Raw genomic sequence first — 24670 nt, forward strand, 5'->3', positions numbered from 1 at the left:
AGCATTTCAAAGAAATATACTGTACATTAGTTTATCCAGTTTCCAATCTTTTTTTTTTGAAATTCACGAGTTTTTCCTTTTCCAGACTGTCATTTCTACACTCAAAAACATGTTGCACTTTAATACATTTGTGGCCCCATGAAGTAAAACAGTGACCAAAACTATTATAATAAATTCTTAAAATTTTATTTCTGTAGAATCCCTCAATCAATGTTAAGTACACCATGACTGGCCATTAGCCAAATAAAATTATGTATGGTTATTAAGCAGTCATATTTTGTGAAAGGAGGGCTGACTGCTCAACCAGCTGTCTGTGTTTTGACTGACTTGATGAGTATACTAATCTTACCTTAGACCAGGATATACGTAGAAATGTGTAAGGGGATCTGAGTTACTGATAAGCTTTTCAAGTGGAACATTAAAAAAAATTTTCAGGCTACTATTCCAGTTAGGTTGAAGCTGTATTTTTAAATGTTTATCTAGTGGTCTGAAGAAAGGAGAGAACAATCTTAGGTTTACCAAAAACAAGTCTAAACATTTCACTTTGGCTTACATATGTGCACAAAGCCCTGCATTATTGCTTTATTCAATTTTCTCTTTTGCTTGTTGGCTATTTCAATCAGTCTGAACTGTGTGAATGTTTAGAGAATATCTTTAAGAACAAACTAAGACCAAATCAATTAGCACAGCTTTAGAAACAGAAGACAGTAACCAAAGTAACAGACCCCACAGACCACCAAAGTAAAAGAAACTGGAAACACCAGTGGTATTTTGGGACCCTAAGTGGTACACGGAAATAAAGAATATGGAAAGTATATGCATAAAGAAAGTATATGCATAAAGAAAGTATATACAAAAAGAAGATGTTCTATTTATCCTGAAATGTCATGGAAATATGCAACACATCTTTATTTAGAAAGAGGAACATGGTGAAAAAACTGGAAGACAGGGTACTGAAGTTTAAATTTCTTTCCTAACTCAATTTCTAGCCTTAAAAAAAATGTTCATCTGTTACTAAAATGTTTTGAATTCTACTTTTTGTATCTAAATATTAGGAATAATGCCCACAAAACAATGACTGAAACTATTATGGAATGTGTCTCATTCATCAAGTTCATTCTAGAATCAGAGCTATTTTCATAATTTACAAATCAGAGACACATGGCAGGATCCAGTTTAAAGAGCTTCTGCCTTATATCCAGATTGGCAAATTAACCTTCTATTTACAACAAAGTTTTCTTTGACCTTTTAACCACCTTCCAATTCCTTCTATAGACTGTAAGCAGAACAAATATCACCATATTTGTGCAAAATACCAATAAATACCGCTGAAACACTATGGTTCAATCAAAAGTCTCTTCACAACACTGCTTAAAATTTAATAGAAGTTTTAAGGGCACTGCACATAGATCAATACCTAGTGCTGAAAGTAGACATTCTATGTAAAGTTAGAGAAAACAGCAAATTCCTAAAATACTTTTCTTTTTGATGACTGAACTTCTATCTTTAGGAATGGACTAGTGACGAATATAGTACTTGTTAGCAAAACTAACTGGCTTAGCTTTCAACTGAACTGAGAATATCTATAACCTTTCTGCAGAGAGGATTTTAAATAGCATTTCAGTTGGACTCAACATCATAGAGTATTTAAAGGTCAATTTAAAATGGAGTTTTCATTCCTAATAACCCTTCACTGCGCTTTTCTGCATTTCTCTTAAAAAATATTTACACATCAAAATTCTCATCCCTTGGAAAAGATGATTAGACTTCAGTCTTCCTTTTTATGTCTTTATCATAAATTTAATAGTTTTCTATTCTAGTTAAAAAGAAAACATGAGCTAAATATAAAGGTATGCAGTAGTTGAAAAAACACTGAACTTACCTCTGCTTGTTCTGGAGTTTCTCCTGCAAAGTAAAAAATGTAATGTTCTTCACTAAAGTGCTGAACCACTATCTGAAAACAGTTTGGCCTTTAAAATACAAACAGAAAAGTTATTAGGAAGCTTAACAAAATGCATTGAAACAGACCAACTTAAAAAAAATCCTAACATATAATTATATAATGTCTATCAATTAACATAACTCTTCATTTTGAGAAATACTCCATTGTACCAGATCATTACTGAAAAAATAAAATGCCAGCTACATATATTTTAGAAAACTTTTTGTCAGCACTGCTGAAATTTTATCAATCCTTCAAAATTTCAAAATGTTTTATGCTAGAATTGCCCATCTAAAAACTTTTTAAAGCAAAATGTTACTCAACTCAACCCTTCAGAATGATATGTAATATACATTTATGTGTGCTGGAAAGACTAGACATGTTCTTAGACCAAAAATGTTCTTACTGATTATCTCTCAGTAGATTGTGGGTGACTTTTTAAAAACCTATTTTTATCTTTTCTTTTTTTCTACAACTGACCATTTATCCTCATCTGTTAAAATGGAAACATCATCCGTTCACAATACGCTTATTCTGATGATTAGGTAACCCAACAGCCATACACAGTACATGTTAGTTCTTGTCATCCAGCAGCATGCACCATACTAGAATTCATCTGACATGGAAATACATTAGATAGTACTTTGTATCGTTTTTGAAGATGTGCTGGCTTTCCACCTAGACTCGAAAATGATCATAAAATGTTCAGTAAGGGCCTTCATGTTTTTGAAACTCAATAAATGTTATTTCTAGCTGCTTTAACCAAAGATTATATCTCTTAATGTTAGGAGGCCATAGCAAAAAACCCCAAGTACAAGCTGAAGCATTTATTAAAGATTAAAAAAACCATCGTTTCATGTCTGAGAAGGCTATAAAGTAATAGAAAACACCAATTAGAAACTTGAGAATCTGAAATTGTCTTCAATCAGTCAGACCTTCCTGGCTCCATAAAATATAAACAAAACAAAAAACATCATTTGAAATCACTGGAGAACAACCAAAGCAGCTAAGACTTGAGAGGCCAAGATCACAGTGAGATGAGCCTGACTTTCTCCACAGCTTCATCTTTGAAAGTGTTGCCAGTTTCTAACCGAGTAGGACAAGAAGCTGAGAAGCTAAGCAGAAAGCAACCCTCTAAGAGGCTCAGAAGCCAAACCAGCACATTCAACAGTTTCATATTGCTAGGAGACACATGACTTTAGGACCTTTAAAAGAAAAGGCTTTGAGTTAAGACTCCTGCAGGGCCATGCCTTCAGAGTAAGGGCACACCAGAAATAGAACAGCCTTCACTAACACACCCATTATACCTCCAATCGATCCCTGAGGGGACTCATCTGGCAGAGGAACAATCCTTTCTGGAGGCAATAACATTATCCATAGCTTCTACAGTTTTTCATATAGAACTGTCCACCATTTAGTCAAACATAAGTAGACATCCCAGGAATCATGATCAAATGACTGAAAAGCCAAAAACAAACAAAAACAAAACAAACAACAAAAAAACAGACAAAGGAAAAAGACCTACATATAATCCAGATACTGTCAGATACAACTTTCAAAAAGCTGTAATTAAAAGGTTTAAGAAAACAGGTAACAAACAAAATAGAGAATTTTGCCAGATAACTACATGTGTAAGAGAATCAAATGAAAATTCTGAATTGAAAAATGTAGTTAATAAAATTAAGACCTGAAGAAATGCATTCAGTAACACAAGAGCAGATTAGGGAAGTGAAAGACAGAATACCCAACCTAAGGCACATAAAGGAAAAAAATATAAAAACCTGGAAAACTATGTAAGAGACACATGGGACAGAGTAAAAGTTTTAACATGTAACATGAATCACAGAAGATGCACGAAAATGTGGCAGAAGAACTGTTTAAAGAGATTATAACCAAGAATTTTCTGAAACTGGAAAAAGACATCAGTACTAAAGAAGCTCTGCCAACATTAGGATAAAGTGTTTTTTTTTAATTACAGTAGGCATATTTTTGTTTAGCTGCTAAAAACCTAAAGAAAAATCTCACAGCAACCAGAGAAAGATAAAATACAGTACACACACAAAAAAGATCTATTATTTCTAAGAGATAACCAGAAGTAGAAATAAAATGCTGGAGGTAGGAAAAAAGTCTTTAAAATACTGAAAAAATATGTCACCTTAAAACTTAATATCCAGCAAAAACATCGTTCATAAATGAAGATAAACAATAAATACTGCCACAATGAAAGATTAGGCCTATGAAAAGACAAATGGTACACAACATTCCCCCATAAATATTCACTACAATAATTCTATCACTGAAATGTTTTTCAGCTTGTCCTTCTGGAATGATTATATTTAAAGTAAAGCTATACTAAAAGTGAGAAGTTTAATATAAAGAAACAGAATGCTGAGAGACCTCGTACTACTGAAAATAGTTGGGAAAAAGCACACAGCTGTGCACTAAAACAGTTTGGGAAAACAGGCACATGAGCAGTGCCCTGCTAACATTCCTGCACCACGGCCTGAGCAAGAATACGGTTCACCTCTACTGCAGGGGCTGCTGTTAACCTTCACATGCCATTCCATGCACAGGCCACAGGTGAGTCAGTGTACTGGGTGCCAGCCATTCCCCAAAGCAAGAAATGTTGAGTGCTAGCCGTATATTTCAAAGAAAAAGATTGCTAACCTCCCCTTTTGTACTATGAGATCTGCATTCCAGGATACAATTTTTGTTATCAACCTCTTTTTCCCTAGTGCTACTATTTGGTAGAAGTAATCAGTTCACTTCCTTGATAATGCTGATGCTGTTTTTCTTGCCATCCACTCTTTCTTGGTACTACCCAACTATTTCACAGTAAGGCCCTCAAAAATACAGTTGATGATGGTAATCTGGCAGGCTTTGAAAAAAAATTCAGTTCTTTAAAATAAAAGAATAGAACGTTTTCATACCAGGTTTAGACCTGGTCTCATTAAATACAATGTCTTCAAATTCTTAAAAGCCACCTTCAGCATGAAACTGCACAATAAGCAAGCTGTGATCTTGTAGCAAATGGAAAATATGTATTTACTGCTTTTCTACTACCTGAAACTCTTCATATTAACCATAATAGGAATAGTTCAGTCTCTTTAAATTGCATTAGAAGATACAATCTTTCCTTAACTCTAGCAGTCATTTCCTTTAATTGGCAAGTGTAATGTTGACCTTTTTTGATACTGCAAATTGGTTTTCAGTTCACTTGTGCCTGTTCATAGAAAGTACATCAAAATAATGGTACAGCTTTTCCCCAAGTTTACACACATGTAGCTTTATTTGTCTTAATACTTAAGGTTATCATTGAAATTATAAGTATCAATAGGGAATCATTTTTAACCTCATTTATCCAAAGCTGAATTTCTGCCTTGAATTCATAAACTATCAGAACACATGAGTATAATTTTGTGTTCTACTTCTAATTTTGAGGAAGTTTACCCATTCTTCAACTAATCTGCAAAGTGGGAATCATTCACCAAGACGTTTTGTTCTTATAGATCATGCACTTCAGCATAATTCTTCTTCTGGGTGACTGACAGACTCTGGTATCAAAGAGGAGAGTACTGTTCTGATCCTCTTTCCTCCCATAAAGCTGAAAACATGTGCGGCTGAAGCAGCCTGGATTTTATAAGACTCCATTTTATAATATTTAATGGAGAATTCAGGGCCAAAGACAGACTTTTACATATAAGAACCTCTCCATATTGCTTATTTTCCAGAATGAATTTTTGATATAAAATCTTTAAATGTTTGTATCATGAAGCTTCATCATTGATCATAAACTTAAATACTATTTCTGCAATATCTTCTTTCTTTTAAAGGATGTTTTAAATACTTTATCCTCACTAATTTTTGTGGTAACCCTTTGAATAACCAACATTTACTTCCAAGTATTTCTCTAATGTTTTCAGATTCATCAGTGTGTACTAAAAATGTAATCTCAGGACGCCTGGGTGGCTCAATTGGAAAAGCATCCAACTTCGGCTCAGCTCATGATCCCACGGTTTGTGAGTTCAAGCCCTGTATTGGGCTCTGTGCTGACAGCTCAGAGCCTGGAGCCTGCTTCAGATTCTGTGTCTCCCTCCCTCAGTGCCCTTCCCCTGCTCACACTTGACCTCTGTCTTCAAAAAGAAACAAACATTAAAAAAATTAAAAAAAAAACAAAAAGCAACTGTAATCTCTGGACCTGTATACAGCCTCTATCATTTGATACACCAATGCATTTACTGATAATACTATCTGAACACAATCAAGTACTATTTGAAAATGGTATCTCTTCTACTGCTTTTGCTCTTTGGCTTCAAACATAAAAGTCACCATTTCCATGCACACTGATTCAACAACCAAATTCTCCAACTCGGTGTGAATTCAGCATCTGGGCTTTAGCTTTAGCTATTAACTGCAAGAGTTCCCAACAGGCTTCCCAAATATAACCTGATATCACAGGAACAGATCTATGGAGGGGAGGGGACTGGAAGGGAAATGGCGTGGGGGGCGAGGGGCTTTTATTTAACATTAACAGTTCTTTAGTGGTAAGGTACCAACACAATGTGATTGGCACCACTGATTAACTTATATGCAAAGTATTTAGGCTGAGGATGAGATGTATTGGCTTTAGTTATCCCAATACATTTTTTTAATATTTGAAAGAGAGAGCGACTGACAGAGAGAGAGTGAATGCACATGAGTGGAGGAGGGGTAGAGAGAGAGAGGGAGAGAGAGTATCCCTAGCAGACTCCATGTTGTCAGCAGAGAGCCTGATGTAGGGCTGGAACTCATGAACTATGAGATCATAACCTAATCCCAACACATTTCTTGAGAGGCCTAATTAATAGGCTGCATTTTTTTTTTAAATTAAGGCCACTGTTAGCTTTTGAATTTAGTAACTTTCCAGCTTTAATTACCCAACTGCTCTTTATGGTGGGAAAGTAACTATTGTACATTAAAGCCAATCATAAAGAACAATGAAAAAATATCTCGTTATATTTTTCAAGAACTTCCTTATATATTTTATAGTAAAAACAAAGTTAATTTCTGTGTTAACAGAAAAAAAATGTAAATGTAAAAAACAAAATGAAACTAAGTTTTACCCAAGACAAAAGTAATTTCAATGATGATCAACAACAACAACAAAAATACAAATAAAATAACATTCAGAGTAAATGGGTGATTTAAGAAGAAACTCAGAGGGAAGTATTCAAGTGTGTTCATTGCAGACAGCTTTTTGGTCTACATGTGTTACATGCCCAATTCTTTTGCCATGATCAAATAATGAATTAAAACAGTTTATAAAAGAAGTCATAATTTCAAGTTGTATAGATTTTGAAATGTAAAACATTTAATATTTTTATCACAGTAATATTTTACAACCACCAATATCTCAAGTGACACCTATAACCTATTTGTGGTATGCTAGTTGAGAAGTTCTAATCTAACAATCTAAATGAATTTATACCCATCTTCTAAGATTTGGCTTAAGAGCCACTTATTTCATATTACTATTTCAATAAGCTTGTCCTCAAAATCTCTTCCCTCTTGGAACCATTCATAGCACTAAAAGGGAACGGAGACTGGTGGTGAATACTGGGAGAGTCTCCCCAACATCCATTTCCCTCTCCCACAGAGAATACAGAGAAGCCTCACTATTTGGATGGGATCACCTTCAGCAACATGGTTTGGGCACCCAACGGCCTCTGTTTATGAAGGTAATCCCACTCCTTGCTACTTCAGGTAAGTCAAGACTACAGACTAATTGAGAGGTGGTTCAGTAGAGCATTCTCAGGATTTTCAATCATTACTGGAAGGAACACTTACTTTTCCTTTGGGTACAACATGCCACTTTGCTACCATGAAGGAAGCTGTTTTGTGACAAAATTCAGCGCACACAAAGGCAAGCACAGGAGAAAGATAAAAAGAAAAAGAGCCAGAAGTCTGATTTAACCATACCCAAAGGCCAAGATTCCATGTTTTTAAGGGAGGGGAAAAAAATCTTAGGAAATCCTATGTTACCCACAAAATTTTTGTGTTTTTGGAACAGCTGTCTTTATGAAATATTAGGAAGTGATGGGGGGGGAAAAAAGGTGGGAGGAGTTATCAAAGTCAAAACGACTCATGAAAATACTTCATATTATATACTTCCCTCTTAGTGACTGATTCACAACATAAACACTGGGCTAAGGTTCCAAAAAGCCCTACTATAAGGATAAGCTATCTGTTCAAGTCAGCATTCCTCAAACCTTGATCATTTAAAAAAACTGACTAGGGGCACCTGGGTGGCTCAGTCAGTTGAGCGTTTGACTTCGGCGCAGGTCATGATCTCACGGTTCGTGGGTTCGAGCCTCGTGTCTGGCTCTGTGCTGACAGCTAGCTCAGAGTCTGGAGCCTATCTTCAGATCCTGTGTTTCCCTCTCTCTCTCTGTCCATCCCCTGCTCATGCTGTCTCTGTCTCTGTCTCTCTCTCTCTCTCAAAAATAAATAAAACATTAAAAAAATTAAAAATTGACTAAATTTTTAATTATAAATTTTGTTGTAATTAAAGCTAAACAATAACACTATTGTGATCTCCTAAACACAGTTTGGAAAGAAGAAATGACAAAGATATGTGCTCTACAGGTATTTGCTTTGAAGTTTTCTCAACTTAGTTTTAAACACGATAAAACTAGACCTGCTTAGTAGAAATGCCATCCTGCAGCAGAAACGCTGTAAAAATCACTTGTTTTAATGGTTTTGTGTTTTATTAATACCGATAAGTAATAAAAATGATACATATATATAAAAAGACTCTAGAATGGATTGGTAATAATACTCAGGGGGAAAGGTAAAGAAAGGCCATTGTTCTTAATAAAAAAAATTAAATGTAATCAAGAACTGGATTTGCCTTGATGTCCAGGATTCAGCTTTAGCTTATACATTTGTATTTATTTTTTGAAAAGCTCTGAGGTGAAAGTAAAAAAAAAAAGCCTCAACTCCAAATATGAAGTACTCTCCTATTTCCTAGGAAGCAATTATTTTTATATTGAAATTGTTTCTTAATATCAAATTTTCTAGGAACAGAAGTGTCAAGTTAATAGTACAACTGAGTGAACTTAGTACTATCAGATGCCGGGAGTTAAGAGAGAACATGATAAAATTGGAAAGAAAACAAGACTTGCAATCAGTCACTCCAAACACTGTGGTGAGGACAGGGAGGAAACATGCCTATGTAATATAAGACTAGAATTTCACGCAACAGGTTAGTTTAAAATAAATAAAGAAGACAGAAATTACCCCATGAAGTAAATCTGATGTTTTCAGATGATTTTAGGACTTGCAACATCAGTTGGCTAAGCTTTGAAAAACGATCTGAACATATCCACCTGTTTTATGATTAAAACAATTCTAAAAAGAAATAGGAAACCAATTTCTTACCTGCCAAAGAGACTATCATGAACAACATAGACAGAACATACACTGAGATCTATTAATCCTTTTGGTTTTGTAGCTCGCTTTTCACTTTCAAAATAAATAAGTTGGGCATCACTGCCCTCTAAGATAAAATATAAATTTTTCCACCGTTTTCCTTTGCCTGTTAAAATACAAACAAACATGCTTCCCCTTAGTGAAATAATAAACTTTTAAGTGATATATATTAAAATCATAAAAATTATTATTGCTAAAAATAAAAATCATATTTCCACTTTTAATCCAAGGCTTCAATAACACACCAATCTTTATAAACTGAAAAAATGCCTCAATTTATCTGTAGAAAAATGCCTTGTATATGACAAAAATCACCTTAACTACATCTCTGGAGATTTCATTAAGATAAAATCTTTCAAATTCTTGCTTAGGAGTAATTTTTTTCAGTCATAAGAAAAAACTCTTCTACCACGCACCCTAACAACCAACCCTGTAACATTTCCAATGTCAAATTGAGACAAATCTATAAAACAGAAACATCAAAACAGTGAATGTGTTTGGGGCACTTGGGTGGCTCAGTCAGTTAAGCATCTGACTCTTCATTTTGACTCAGGTCATGATCTCATGGGTCATGAGTTTGAGCCCCATGTCGGGCTCTGCTTGGGATTCTCTCGCTCGCTCGCTCGCTCTCTCTCTACCCCTCCCCAGCTCATGCAACTGTGCTCTGTCTCTCTCTCAAAATAACTAAATAAACTTAAAAAAAAAAAAAAAAAGGAAACAATGAATGACGAGTATCATAAAAGCTTCTCTTGAAAAAGAAAAATAATAATGAAGTACAGGGTGGAGAGGGGGCAAACAATCAAATACCTTGCACTGGAACTGGAACTGACTTTAAGATTTAAAAGATATACTTAGAAATAGGGAAGCTTGTTTCATGAAATTCTGCTTGGAAATGTTGACCTAATATACCTCAACTCTAGATTTTCAAGGATGCTTAGATAAAAGCTTTAAATAAGGGTCAATCACTAATAATAATTCATGTCAAAACAACTTATTAAATACAAATCTTAGTGGGAAGTTTTATGCCCAGTACCTACAATGTTTCTACTAAATATTAACAGTAAAATGCTGAAACTGAATCTTCAGTCTTAAAGTTAACACTTACCCTTTTTTAGAAGATAACCTTTTTTAACAATATTTTTATAAAAGGCATCCTTTGTTTTCCTACGAATGGTATTATAGATTTCCTTGCCATCCACTGTATCATTGAGTACTTGTTCTTGATCCTGAATTTTTAAAAATATTAAAATTATTTCATGAATTCTTGATGGAAATTAAATAAAATCTATGCGATTACTAATTAAAAGCCAGGTCGCCTGTCTATTTAGACATTAAAAAAAAAAAAAAAGCTTTTAATGCTAAAATCTGAAATAATATTAACACCTATATTCAGAGATCCTTTGCTTTCCAAAGAAATTCTCAAAAACAGTTTGTTATGTTGTTGTGTTACAAGTAACACTGTTTTGAAAACATGACTTTGTCCCAAAAGAACTGCTAAGTTAGGAACCAATTTAAGCAGAAAATAAATTAGTGGTTGTTTATGTAGTTACATCTGTGAGAATCACTAGGTGAATGCAGAAAACTGTGCGCAGCTGAAATGAGATGCATGGGAATATACAAAACACACCTCAAATACCTAATAGCCCTCTCAGTTCACCAAGTGCTATATGCCTTACCCATCTATCCACAGTTGATGTTACGCCATCTGAATAGTTCTAACACTTTACAATATTCACCACCCTTCTGACGGCCTCTTCCGCAAGTAAACTTCAGGTCTTTTTCAAGGTAAAGTGCCATATTTACTGTAGTAAGTATTTCAGAACCATTTAGCCATAGAAAACTATGCTATCTTTTTTGAGGTTCTTATCTCTATGTGTTATTGATGAGGTTTTTCAATGTTGTGCCCACTTTCCCATAACCTGGTGGTTTTTATTCCATGGTTTTACATAACTCTGTGATTTATACGAATGCATGCATGTGTCTTAACTGCTGAGCCCTCCCAAATAACATAATGAATTCTGATGTCAGGAAGTATATAAAAGAGAAGAGTGTCTTTATGATGATCCTTCCAAAATCATTCAATCCACTGGACTCAATTTCAGGTTTTTAGTTTCAGTGCTGAGCACTTCTTACTATTTGCTAGGCTTAAGATTTTATGACTTTTTTCTTAGAGACTTCAGGAGTTCATCTGATCTTTTTATAAATCTAACATAGGAGATTTTCAAAAATCTTATTCTTCATGTATCTTGAAACATTCTGCCATTTCATCATCCAAGAAACCATTTCATCATTATTCAACAACTGATGCCCAAGTATGCTAAAGAGCAGGGTTTCCAGCCCACACTGCCTGTTTCTGGACATTAAGTTTTATCAAAACACAGCCACACTCATTCCTTTACGTTTGGTCTGTGGCTGCTTTCAGACTACGAAGACAGAATTCAGCAGATAAGATGGAGACTGAATGGCCTACAAAACCTAAAATATTTATAATCTGGCCCTTTACAGAACAGTTTTCCAACCGCTGGCTTAGAGGATGATGCAAGAGTGAAATCAATCATCTTTGTTGCCTTACCCTTTGTTTTTTTTACTGCGCTGCCAAGTGTTGCAGCATCTGTCAAAAAAGTATATAGGACCATCTAGGTTATCTTTACATTAACTTCCACTGAACATGGCCCAGAACTCTTAGTTTTCTGCTCATATTAGCAAAGAGAAAAAACTGACATGAGAAGATGCCTGACAATTATTAAAAGATTGAAAAGATGAATGCAAAGAGGCAGCAAGCACTTTGGGGTCTATTGTGATGATAAAATTGATTTTTGAGACGACAGTATCCTCAATGAGCTTCATCAAACTCGAGAAACACTGAGTAAACGATATATTTCTACGAGGGGCGATGGGAAGGAAATATGATGTTTTTACCTAGTCGTTTAGTAGGAAGGATGTCTTCATGCAATATGTTATGACAAGAATCTAGATTGCCCTGTTTTGAGCAAAAGAAATAAGGGTTTTTTAAATGTTTATGTTTGTGCACCAAGATTTACTTAAGATGATTTCTAAGCAGACAAAAGGTACTTTGTAACCAAAGGTAATTGTAGAATTTTTTAAATTCACCACATTTATCATTGTAATTAATTTTTATAAATCTAAAAAGGAAAATATTTTACATTTATGGAGCAGGGAATACTGTATTCTACCAACAAAACTATAAGCCATCCAAATGTTTTCAAAAGTATTCCATATGATGATTCAAGTACATGACAAACCAGCAAGAATCATAAACTAAAACCCATAGAGAGAATATTTACATCTGGAATCAGTATCAGATTCTGATGGTTAAAGTGTAGGAAGAAGAATCAGAGTAACTATAGGCAAGAATTGATTAAAGATGTATCTGGTCCACGCATGACAGGAGGTTAAGGTAGCCGCCTATTTCAAGTATGTAAGCCTTTACAACCAAGGAAATAAAAACTTTGGATGTGCTATGTTTAAATTCTTACTGAATTTTCTAATAACTTTTTTGTACTACACCTTTATTCCTACTTCTAAGAATTCTTCATAAAATGACTTCAGAATAAAGAATTTAAAAGGATACACTGGACCCAGATAGTGATGACTACTTTCCTGGTTATACAGATTTGTACTTCAAACTACAGATTTCTATTTCAATAATGATAATATTTAGTACTGGCTACAGAATGGGGCATAGTTATAGTCTGTTATTTAAGACATATAACTAATATTTAGATTTAAATATGTGATTTCCAGACAGTCTCTACAGGTCTTTTCTAACTTGTATTAAGGCAGGGACTGATATACGAATCTACAATTCCCAAAGGATTCTAATATATTAGATGAGACTATGACCAAGAACACAACTCTCTACTTTCCAAGTTCCAATAAATCACTGAATGACAAGCGGGAGGGTTTCAGGGACTACTCTCTACACACTTTTGGAGAAGACATAAATGCTCCCCCACATTTAATTCAATAAATGTTTGTGGAATGCCAGGTACTGCTCTAGTTTTTGAGATCAGGGAACAAACCAAAGATCCTTATCTTCAAAGAACTTATATTCAAATGAGGGAAAGATAATAAACATAATAAATAAATCGTAAGTTAATAAATGGTAAGTGCTTTACATTGTAGGGGCAAGTAGCAGTATTAAATAAGGTATGTAGATAAGTCTCACTGTGAAGCTAATTTCTGAGCAAAACCTGAAAGATGTAAGAGAATAAGACAAGTGGATATTTGAGAAAAAAACATTGTGGGCAGAGTAAACACCTAAAGTAAAGATCCTAATGCAGGAAAGAGTGTGGTATATTCTATAAAATAGCAGAGAAGCCAGCATGAGTAAAGACAAGCAAGAGAGAAGGATGGTAGAAAGAGAGGGGTTCAGAGGATGAATAAGATGCCATCTAGAGTCTGATAGGCTACTATAAGGACTTTAGCTTTCACTGTGAATGAAATGTAGAACATATGCAAGTATTAAACAGAGGAGTGGAATGATCTGTCTCACAATTTATGGACACAAAGCATAGGAGAGAAAGCAAAGTCAAGAATGACTCGATGCCCTAAGTAATTGACTTATCCTCTCCAGTTTCAATTTCCCTATCTTATAGTAGTTGCTGAAAAAATTACATAAATACATATTAAGAACAGTATCTAAAACATAGTGCTTAAAAAATGTTGGCTATTTTACCGTGGGCTGCATTGTCTCAAAAGGCTCCTTCTCTTCTAGTGTCTATCTGGTAAAGTGTGAGCTCCACAAAGTAAGGAGACTTAGCCAGGACTCTGCTCTTTCTGTTCCAGCATCTCACTCTGAGTGAGGGTATGGAGACTACCCTCAGGGGGAGGGAGCTAATCAGTTTTTAGATAATAAAAGGTTATTACTCCCCTTTCTGTTCTCTAATAGAATCCTGCTGGGAAGGATAGTTAAGTATGGAGATCCCCAAACTACTACAGTAACCTACTTTTACTCCAGGCCTCCAAAACAGACTTTAGATAGCATTTAATCATTGTTATGTAGTAATCAAACTGCCTTGTAATCAGCATTAGTTATTTCTGAAGTATCCAATGCATTAATTGGCACTTTTGCAAAGGACAATTTGGGGTTTGTTCAGTTATGAAACAGCAACGCAAGCATACGGCATACTATATACATGAAATAATTTCTTAAAACAACCCTATAGCTTATGAACAAAAGTTTACTATATGTCAAATACTATTCATTGATTTTTCATTCTAAAAATCAATTTTTTCTAAAAAAAATTTAATAAATTCTAAGCACACTTTCAAGATGGGAAAATGTCTGACTTAATCTGTAGGCAAACACAATAAAATCTGTAGACTTCTAAAACAAATTAACACCATCATTAATCTAACAGCCAATGTGAATAAGAATTCAGGATACAGCAATGGGACGCAGTGGCACAATCTGTCATCTGGAGGTAAAGGCACCTCTGACCCCTAATAAAAAGATCTTGAGCAGTGCTTCTAGAAAACATGTACCATACTATGTAATATAAAAAAAGAAAAAGTTAGTTTCCATATTCGGAAAGTACAGTGAAGAGCAGGACCAGTGTTTGACTACAGTTACTAGGAGGGTATCAAGGAGGAAGTGCAATTTGAGATGGATCTTAACCTAGCAGTGTTTACACAGGCCTAGGGGAAGGGGCTGACATGGAAAGCAGCAAGTACAATGAGATTAAGAGCCATCAGTGATAACATGGGGCGGGGGTGAAGTGGGTGCTCTTCCAACTAGAGTGCACATAGTCATTCATTAAGAGTGACTGAATACCTCATGCCAGAGGCAATGGGACTACAACCTGACATCCCTGCCCTCGTGGACCATGCATTCTACCAGAAACACATGAGGAAATGAAGCTATATGAAGCAAGTGTGACAAGATGATAATGATTCTTGAACCGATATTAAGCATCAGAATAATGACCCCATCTCAGCAACTGCAATGACTTGCAGGTATAGCCATATGAAACTAACGTGTTAGGAGGAGGGAAAACTGAGAAGCTAGAGACACAGCCAATCACTGTGAAAGTTCAGTTGGGTGACCGAAAACTCTTACAATCCTTCTTTATGTCCCTAGAGTATCAGTGCCTCCATTTTCCACATATGAAAATGCTTAATCACTCTTTCAAAATACCTGTTCCTAACCTGTGCTACAAGCTTTCCCCAACACTCTTCAGGAAGTGTAAGAAATAAAAGACTAAGCAATCCCCCTATGTACTAAGCAGCTAATATTCAACAGGCCCTCTTGTTCAAGACCAATCTTTCTCCTTCTATTGAGGATGTGAACCACTCTTGCCTTCCCTAAGACGTTATACACCAGGTACTGCCGATATGCCATCTCACCCACTTTCCTCTTTACTAGTTGTCTTACCCAGAGTATACACATGTGCTCAAAACTCTCTAGGATTTTTTTATTTACCAAGCTCACCTAGGTAAGCCCAGCTGTGATTTACCTTTGGTGTCTCTACCCAACTCACTCCTTGACCCACTCTAACTTGGCTTCTGCCCCACCTTTGCCTCTATTCTCAAAAAGCCACCAACGCTAGAATCAACATAAAAAAAACTAAGCGATTCTCTTACAATTTACTTTCTGAAACAATCTGAGTAATGGCAGTTTTAAATTTTATCCAATTTTAAATGCATGAATGTGTGCATAAAACATACTACCAAAAATGCATTTTAAAATAAAATGCTTATTATTGCAAAAAGAAAAACAACACTGACCTGCATTGGTACAGGTTCCTTAAGATAATACCCTTCAACAATTTGTTCTTTTCGATAGTGATCTATGATGTCCCCAATGCTGTTAAAAATAAAAATTACTAATATTGACATAATCTGTCTTATAAAAAATGCAAATCTTGAAAATACACCTAAAAACCCTATTAGCAAGGATTATTCATTTGCAAATTTTTCCGAAAGCATATAACCCAAATACATTAATAGAATATATGATTATAATAGACACATTATTTGAGAAAAGCAAGAATTGGTTTCCAAGTCAGAATACCTGAATCAGAGATTCCAATGTTGCATACGTATACTCGGGAGTCACTACAAGTAAGGAAAGAATAAAAATCTACCATTTTTTAAAAGAGCATTATTGAGGGATTGAGAAAGAACTGATAGAGAAATGGTGTTTATAAAGCAAGTACTGAGTTCAGGTATATTTTAAGAATTTTTATCCTCAAAACACTTACACATTCTGCTTTTATAAAAACCAGATTAAATTGGATCATAAAACATATTAACAGCAGGTAAAAGCAGAAACAAACAAAAGACCAGGACTGATTTTACATGTGGATTTACTGCTACAACAGGAAAGGCTTATTGATTCTGATAAACAATGCTACAAAATATTCTTACTATTTGGGAAATTTTACAAATAAAGCTGAAAATAAAATGACATTATATAATACATTTTAACATGTATTTTAGCATGGCAATAATGAGTTTTTCAATATAAAAGTTTCCTATATAATCAGTAGGCCATATTATTGCCCTGAATATTTAAATCCTACACTTTTAAACTTCCCTTTAATATACTGGAAGAGTGGGGACAGCTAGCAAACATTTCTTAAAACAGACCCTGTTTAACCTTTCACTTGATTTTTTTCCAGTTTTCCCTACTAATAATAGAATTGGAAGACATATTTTATCTTTAGAGATAAATACGTGTGTGCGCATATATCCAAAGATATCTTTGGACACACACGCGCGCACACACATATATACTTATACAGATCTCCAAAGATAAAATAACTTTGCTATATTACAAAATTGACTTAAACCACAAATGTTAAAAAGAGCAAAAGACAAGACTTGAAAAGACTAATAAAAAAACAAATATGAATGGATATGAACTAAATACCAGAGGCAGCACTTTATACAAGGAAGAGAGATGCAAAGTAAGTCAAGTAAAAATGTTATTAATAGTAAAAAGATAAGGACGGTTTAAGCTTTTAAAGGAAAAATGTAATACCACGTGTAATTCCAAAAACGTTGAAAGAAAATCAGAAAAGAATACATTTGAAGACAAGATACCATCACAGAGATGACTATGTGTTTCAAAGCAAAAAGCATCAAATTTATGAAAAATAGTAAATATTAAAAGGTTTCTGACTGAGTTAGTGTACAATGCAGTTGATCCTGTGCATCACTGTCACTATATAATTCTTGTCCGTGGGCTCACAGAGTAGGACACTGCTATGGAGTACACTTTGCCAGAGAGCAAATTTAAAAGTGTGTGACAACCAGATATATTTTTACCGATGAGGTGGATTTTCAAGACTTTTTTTAAATTACTTTAGTTCATATTCTACCCAGATATACCTAAACAAACAGTCAAGGGAGACACAACAACCCACAATTTCCTAGACATTCCGTAAAAGTTTTAGGCATGAAATCAGATTGATCTGCATCTCAGAAAACTAAAATATGTTCAGTATAAGTTGGGTTGTAAAATAAATGTGAGTTTCTAGGGACACTACTATTATCCTATACTTTCATTTTAGTAATTTATTTAATAAATTTTTAAATAAAACTGTGTCTCTCTTTTTGAACCCATAGAAAAACATTAATAATCTTCAAGGTCTGACCACAAAATCCTACCTCCCTCTCCCTTCTCATCACCATCTCAACTACTCTCTTTCCACAGACTCTCCTATGTCCATGTGTACATCACAGAATGCGTCAGTCAGCCTACCATCTTTTCTCATATATTTTTTCATGCACATGAGGTGTACAATACATTTCACAAAGGAAACTAACTGTTTGCTGAGTTTTATTAGCTATTAAATGCCTCTGCTGCTTTTCTAAAAGCCTTGATATAGGATTGTTGAGGTTATGTTTCTATGAAGCAGTTTCTAAATGAAGCAAACGTTAAGTGTTACCACTGTTTACCAAAAAGCTAATGTAGAATTAGTGGGGAGAAAAGACAGTACAGTATGGCTCTATTACACAAAGTTATTGGATAATCCCTTTTACATTTACATATCTAAATAATAATTGCTAATCATGAAGTATCTTTTTTTTTTAAGTTTATTTTTTAGTAATCTACACACAATGTGGGGCTTGAACTCACACCATGAGATCAAGAATTGCACACTTTTCCAACTGAGTCTCAAGGCAGGTGCCCCATGAAGGTGTATCTTCCAAGAGTTACTTTATTACTGAACTAGTGCTGAAATATTTATTTCCAAACCAACTGTAAAACTGCTTTTTTTCCCCTAGGCATCAGATTTATATAATTTTAGCTTTCTTTAAAAAAATATTTTAATATTAATACTAGAAACAATACTCCTGAACTTTATCAGATAAATAAAACTAAAAAGAAAATGTGAGGGAATGATCACAGCCACTAAATTAGTATGTATTTAAAATTTTGTGACTCATCATCATGTAAGCAGACTAATAATTTTGGAAAGACTTTGGAAAGAAAGAAAGACTTCTTTTTTCCTGTTTCACTCAGGTCTTTATCAATGAAAAAGACGTCCTCCATTACATAGGAAGAATTTTCATCTTCCCCCAAAATAAATCTATGTAAATTATTTTATCTTTAAAAAAAAAGGACTCCAGACATTCATCAGTTCAGTTAAGAATGTATGTTTTCAACTTACAGTTTTATACATTCCAAGTCTCTAGAAAGCTGGACACTGGGAAAAATAAACTGACCTTCCTATATAGCTCAAATTGCAGCTAGCTACATCTTCAGTGAGGCTATGTAGATCGAACTATAATGTAGAAACCACTCAAGGAGCTTTTCTATAAGAAGTGTGCAAAAGGATCCAAATGCCTACACTCACATCTTCCATTTGATGTCTTATCACTGTCCACTGGCCTCCTAGCAAGCAAGTTTGACTTGTTTTTTGTTTTGTTTTGTTTTCTAAGATAAAGCAGCTGTTGGATCTCTATACTCTCAAAGGTCAAGCTGAGAATTAAGAGAAATTCTAAACAGAATGGAAAATACTGCTATGGTATTAAGGGATTAAACTAGGCAAGTGGCACCATTTTAGTTTATGAAAGCCTCCAAGAAAGGAAGACAATGCCACTCTAGAGTTATCCATTATGGAAAATTCTTTACATTCAGGAAAAAAAAAAATGAAGGATTACTTTCTAATACACAGAAAAAAATTTAAAAAGCTAAGATTCTGTCAAACGGTTTCTCTATTAACTTACTTTCCTGATCAAGTGACTGAAGTTCATTCTGAGTTTTGGGACAAGCAACAAGTTACTTAGAATTTTAAAAATGACAAATAGAAGCCGATAATTATAACCATGAAATACCAACTTGTGAACAACTCAATTACACGAGTAACATTTATAATAAGTCTCTGTTTACTCTTTAAGAACCTTTTTTCCTATTAAAATGCCTCACTGATAAAAGAATGTAATATACTTTTTTTTTCTTAGAACAGATGTTTTGCTATCCTGCAGATAATATAAAGACTTAGCAAATTTGCTGTAAACAGTTTGTGCATAATCAACAAACATAAATTATCTTGGAAGAAAAAATTATAAATTATTAATTTATATTCATGTTTGACACTAAGAATTCTTGGACATGACCACTAATAACTTACAATAAAGGCCTCACAATTTTACATTTTATGAAGTCAGAAACTTTTATGCAATTTTGAATCTGATATACTACATTATCAAAATTTCAACTACTGCCAAAAGTAAAAGGTAACTAAAATCTCTCACAACTTACCTGTTATAATACCGGCCTCCCATCATAAACTGATTATTTGGTGTTGGACATATTTTAAATCGCTGAATATTTTCATTGGTCCGAAAGTATAGTGAATAGTCACCAGGAGTATTATCTGAAGGCCTCACAAGAAAACTGCAGACTTGGCCAACTGTAAAAATTAAACTGTTAGTTTTATTTCCTAATTACCAAATAAAAAAGAAAAAAATGTTAAACACTCTAATAATAAAGTATATTCAAAAGTCATAAACTTCCACCAGGAACTTGCTTTATAATAAAGACTATTTTAACACACTTTTGTACTTTCTAATTTATGAGTCACAACCACCTATGATGTTGCTTTCTCTACTACATAAAAATATAGGACAGAAGTCTACAGCAGTGATTTCTGGTTAATTATGTCTACACCTTGGAAAGAATAATCTAACCACAAGCAGAGAATATAGGGTAAAATGGCTACATTCTGTTTGTAAATCCTCTTAGTAACAACAGTCTAAAACAGTTACAGTAAATTTTGTTAGGAATACTCTATTTAATCAGTGTTACGTTAAAAAGTAGTAACAAAAGGGGCTCCTAGGTGGCTCAGTTAGTTAGGTGTCCAACTCCTGACTTTCTGCTCAGGTCACACTCTCAGAGTCATGAGATCAAGCCCTACATCACGCTCGGCTGACAGGGCAGAGCCTGCTTGGGATTCTCTCTCCCTCTCTCTGTCCCTGCCCCACTCATGGTCTCCAAAATAAACATTAAAAAGAAAAGTAATAACTGTAATAAAATAGTACCAAAGCTCATAAAAGTAAATTAAAAAATGAAATATTTGTATACCTCATCAAAATCAATACATGTACACTATATTTCATTTAATAGGTAAGAACCTAAAAAGTCATATAGAAACTAATTATCATATATTAAAGATTTTTCACACTAATTTTAGGGAAGTCTTTTTGATATCTTTGATAGGCAGTGACTCTTAAAATTAAAATGCTTAGTTTTCCCTATGTCTAAAGTCCTAATAAAACAGGAAAAATCACAACTTGATTGCTTTTAGGAAAACACAATGAACACTTAGAATATGAGATATAATTTTGAGGTAAATTATTGACAATTCCAATCATCTAGCCAAGACACTTACTATCAAGTAATTTCATGTTCAATACAAAGAATAGAATTCATGCAAAATTATGCATGCAAGTGCTTATGTGCACTTTTCAGGCGAAAATATCACCAGATTCTTAAAAGAGCACATGACCTAAAGGAAATAAAAAATGTAAGGAATGTAAAGAAATTAAGTTTAGCTTCTTTTCAACTTTAAATGCCTTAAACAAAAATGACTGCCTCAAATACTTGGTGGCAAAAGTTTAAAAATATAAACTTATATTCAAAATTCAGTAACTTCATTAAAATAAATATTTTGGTCCCACTCTCAAAGCTGATACCATGTCATTTTGGTTGATGTCTGGTCTCTATTACTACCATGCAGCACCATCATGTTTATTTTTAACCTGCTTAACCTCTATCCTCACACTCTTTCAAAAGAGCCAAGAATTAATTACATTAAACTGCAATGCCTATAATTCAAAACAATAATTCAGATTACATATTTAATAATCACCATATACAGAAACTATCAAACACTGGTTGTTTTTAAAAAAATTTTTAATGTTTTATTTATTTCTGAGAGAGAGAGGGAGAGAAACAGCGTGAGCAGGGGAGGGTCAGAGAGAGAGGGAGATACAGAATCTGAAACAAGTTCCAGGCTCTGAGCTAGCTGTCAGCACAGAGGCTAACGCGGGGCTCGAACCTGTGAGATCATGATCTGAGCCGAAGTCGGACACTTAACCAACTGAGCCAACCAGGTGCTCCTCAAACACTGGTTGTTTTTAAAGAAATAAGATTTCTCAGTTATAGATTATGGCTTAAATTGGTCTCAAATCTTTATAAAGTGTGGTTTACTAAAGATATATTTGGTAGTTGCATTAATTCAGTCCATGTTAGGATAAATGGCAGGATGTGATTTCTAGTTTAAATAATAAACCCACAATATAAGTCAATTTTTACTTTACATATCTATATAACCAGAGTTTTAGGAGATGTTAAAGTTAATATATTTTAAATAAGGCCCAATTCTATAATTCCATAAGTGCACAAAGATAAATGCAAGAGCATCTGCTAGAGCAAAAAAATAAAAACTACACAACATTCTTCTACAGATATATAAAAACCATAATCAATTATCTAACAGAAGCCTACAGTCATTCAAAAGAATAATGAAAACTTATATAAGCAGATATGGAATGATCACCCAAAATATATTCTAATATGAGAAACGTATGTTGCACATTCCTGTGAGTGTTGTGTATGTGTGTAGGGGTATGTTTACGGGTACATGCAAAGGTGAGGAAGAGAGATACACAGAGGCAATGAAAACTTAGAGGAAAGAGCCTCTTATCTGATGCGGCTTCTAGGGAAGAAAATGGGGACTCAGATAGAAACACACTTCACTCAATTTTATACTGCATGGATGTGTTCAATTAAGAACACCAGATAAAACAAGTAAACCAGTTTCTCAGTGGTGGGCAAGAAATTACAATATGCATAAATATCAAATGAGTGCTAAAGGCAAAACAGATGATAAACTGTTGGTTTGCTCTTTTATTCTTTTGTAATTAAGATATTAGAAAAGTCAAGTGAATCTACAATTACCTGTCATTAGTAAATTATAAGCTTCTTGTTTGGAAATTTTCCCATGGAACCATCTTAAAAAGAGAACAAATTAAATATGTAAATCTAAAGTCCTTTTTGCTTTTATACAATCAAAACTAAACAACACAAGTTTAATTCAAGCTGACGTAATGAAATAAATGCAAATACGATTGATCAAATTTTTATTCCTTATATATTTATGTTACTACACTGTTAAACACACATACTTTCAACAAAAATATAGAAAAATTAGGGACTAGTATGAACTATAAAGACACATGCAGATTGAAAGTGAAGGGATGAAAAACATTGTTCAGGCAAATGGAAGTGAAAAGAAAGCTGGGGTATCAATATTTTTTCAATATTTTTATCAGACGAAATAGGCTTTAAAAACAAGGACTGTGAACAAGACAAAGAAAGACATAATAAAATGATAAAAGGAATGATCTAATGAGAGGATATAACAATTACAAGTATCTATGCACCCAACACAAAAGCACCTAAATACATAGTGCTATTAACCATATTAAGACACAAAGGAAGAAATTGACAGTAATAAAGTAACAGTATAAGACTTAAATATCCCACTTATATCACTGGATACATCATACAGACAGAAAACCAAAAAGGAAAAAGTGGTTTTCAGACACATTGAACATTAGACTAGATGGCTCTAACAGATATATATAGATCATTGCATAATACTTCCCAGGATAAAACACATTAGCCCACAAAAAATTTCAAGACATTCAAAAAGACTGAGATTCAAAAAGACTGAAATTATGTATCTTTTCTGTACACAATGCTATGAAACTAGAAGGCAATCATGAGAAAAAATCTCCAAAGACCACAAATACATGTAGACTAAGTAACATGTTACTGAAAAATGAATGGGTCAACCCAGAAATCAAAGAGGAGATCAAAAATACATGAGACAAATGAAAATCAAAATGGTCCAAAATTTTTGGATGCAGCAAAAGATGTCCTAAGAGGGAACTTTATAATAGCAATATAGGCTTACCTCAAGAAATAAGAAAAATTTCAAATAAACCATCTAACCCTAACACCTAAAGGAGCTAGAAAAGAAGAACAAAACCCAAAGCCAAATAAAGAAGGAAATAATAAAGATTAGAGAAGAAATAAATGAAACAGAAACAAAAACAAACCAAACAACAGAAAAGATCAAAGAAACCAAGAGCTGGTTCTTAGAAAAGATATGCAAATATAATAAACCGTTAGACAGACTTATAAAGGAAAAAAAGAGAGAGAGAGAACTGAAGCAAATACAATCCAAAATGAAGGATGAGAAATAACAACCAACATCGCAGACATAATAAACATTGTAAAAGAAACTGGACAATCTAGAAGAAACAGATAAACTCCTAGAAACAAATAACATTCCAAAACTGAATCAAGAAGAAACAGAAAATTTGAATAAACTGGTTACTAGCAACGAGATTAAATCAAAAAGCATAAAACTCCCAAGAAACAAAAATCCAGGACCAGATGACTTTACAGGAGAAATCTATCTACCAAACATTTAAAGAAATGTTAATACCTATTATTCTTGAATTATTTCAAAAAATAGAAGAGGAAAAATAACTTCAAATTCATTCTGCAAGACCAACATTAATTACTCTGATACCAAATCCAGACAAAGACATTACAACAAAAAAATTCTGAATGACAACAGGTGTAAAAATCCTCAACAAAATATAAGCAAATGGAATTTAACACACGAAAAAAAATCATTCACCACAATCAAGCAGGATTTATTCCAGGGATGTAAGTGTGGGTCAATATTTGTAAATCAATGTGAT

The 24670-nt window shown here is 33.9% G+C and overlaps 1 protein-coding gene across 1 annotated transcript in view; it reads right to left on the bottom strand.

The window, feature by feature from the left end:
• Positions 1–24670, bottom strand: part of RASA1 (RAS p21 protein activator 1) — a 110985-nt gene that overhangs the window by 16864 nt on the left and 69451 nt on the right. Inside the window, exons 7-12 of the mRNA XM_039222343.1 lie at positions 22851–22903; positions 20151–20301; positions 16163–16241; positions 10518–10638; positions 9362–9518; positions 1883–1970 (exon numbers count right to left, since the gene is read on the bottom strand). Of these exons, the coding sequence (XP_039078274.1) occupies positions 1883–1970; positions 9362–9518; positions 10518–10638; positions 16163–16241; positions 20151–20301; positions 22851–22903 (649 nt within the window). The remainder of the gene's footprint in view (positions 1–1882; positions 1971–9361; positions 9519–10517; positions 10639–16162; positions 16242–20150; positions 20302–22850; positions 22904–24670) is intronic.

Source organism: Hyaena hyaena, unplaced genomic scaffold (genome assembly GCF_003009895.1).
Source record: "Hyaena hyaena isolate Hyena2069 unplaced genomic scaffold, ASM300989v1 scaffold_1105, whole genome shotgun sequence".
NCBI classification, from domain to species: domain Eukaryota; kingdom Metazoa; phylum Chordata; class Mammalia; order Carnivora; family Hyaenidae; genus Hyaena; species Hyaena hyaena.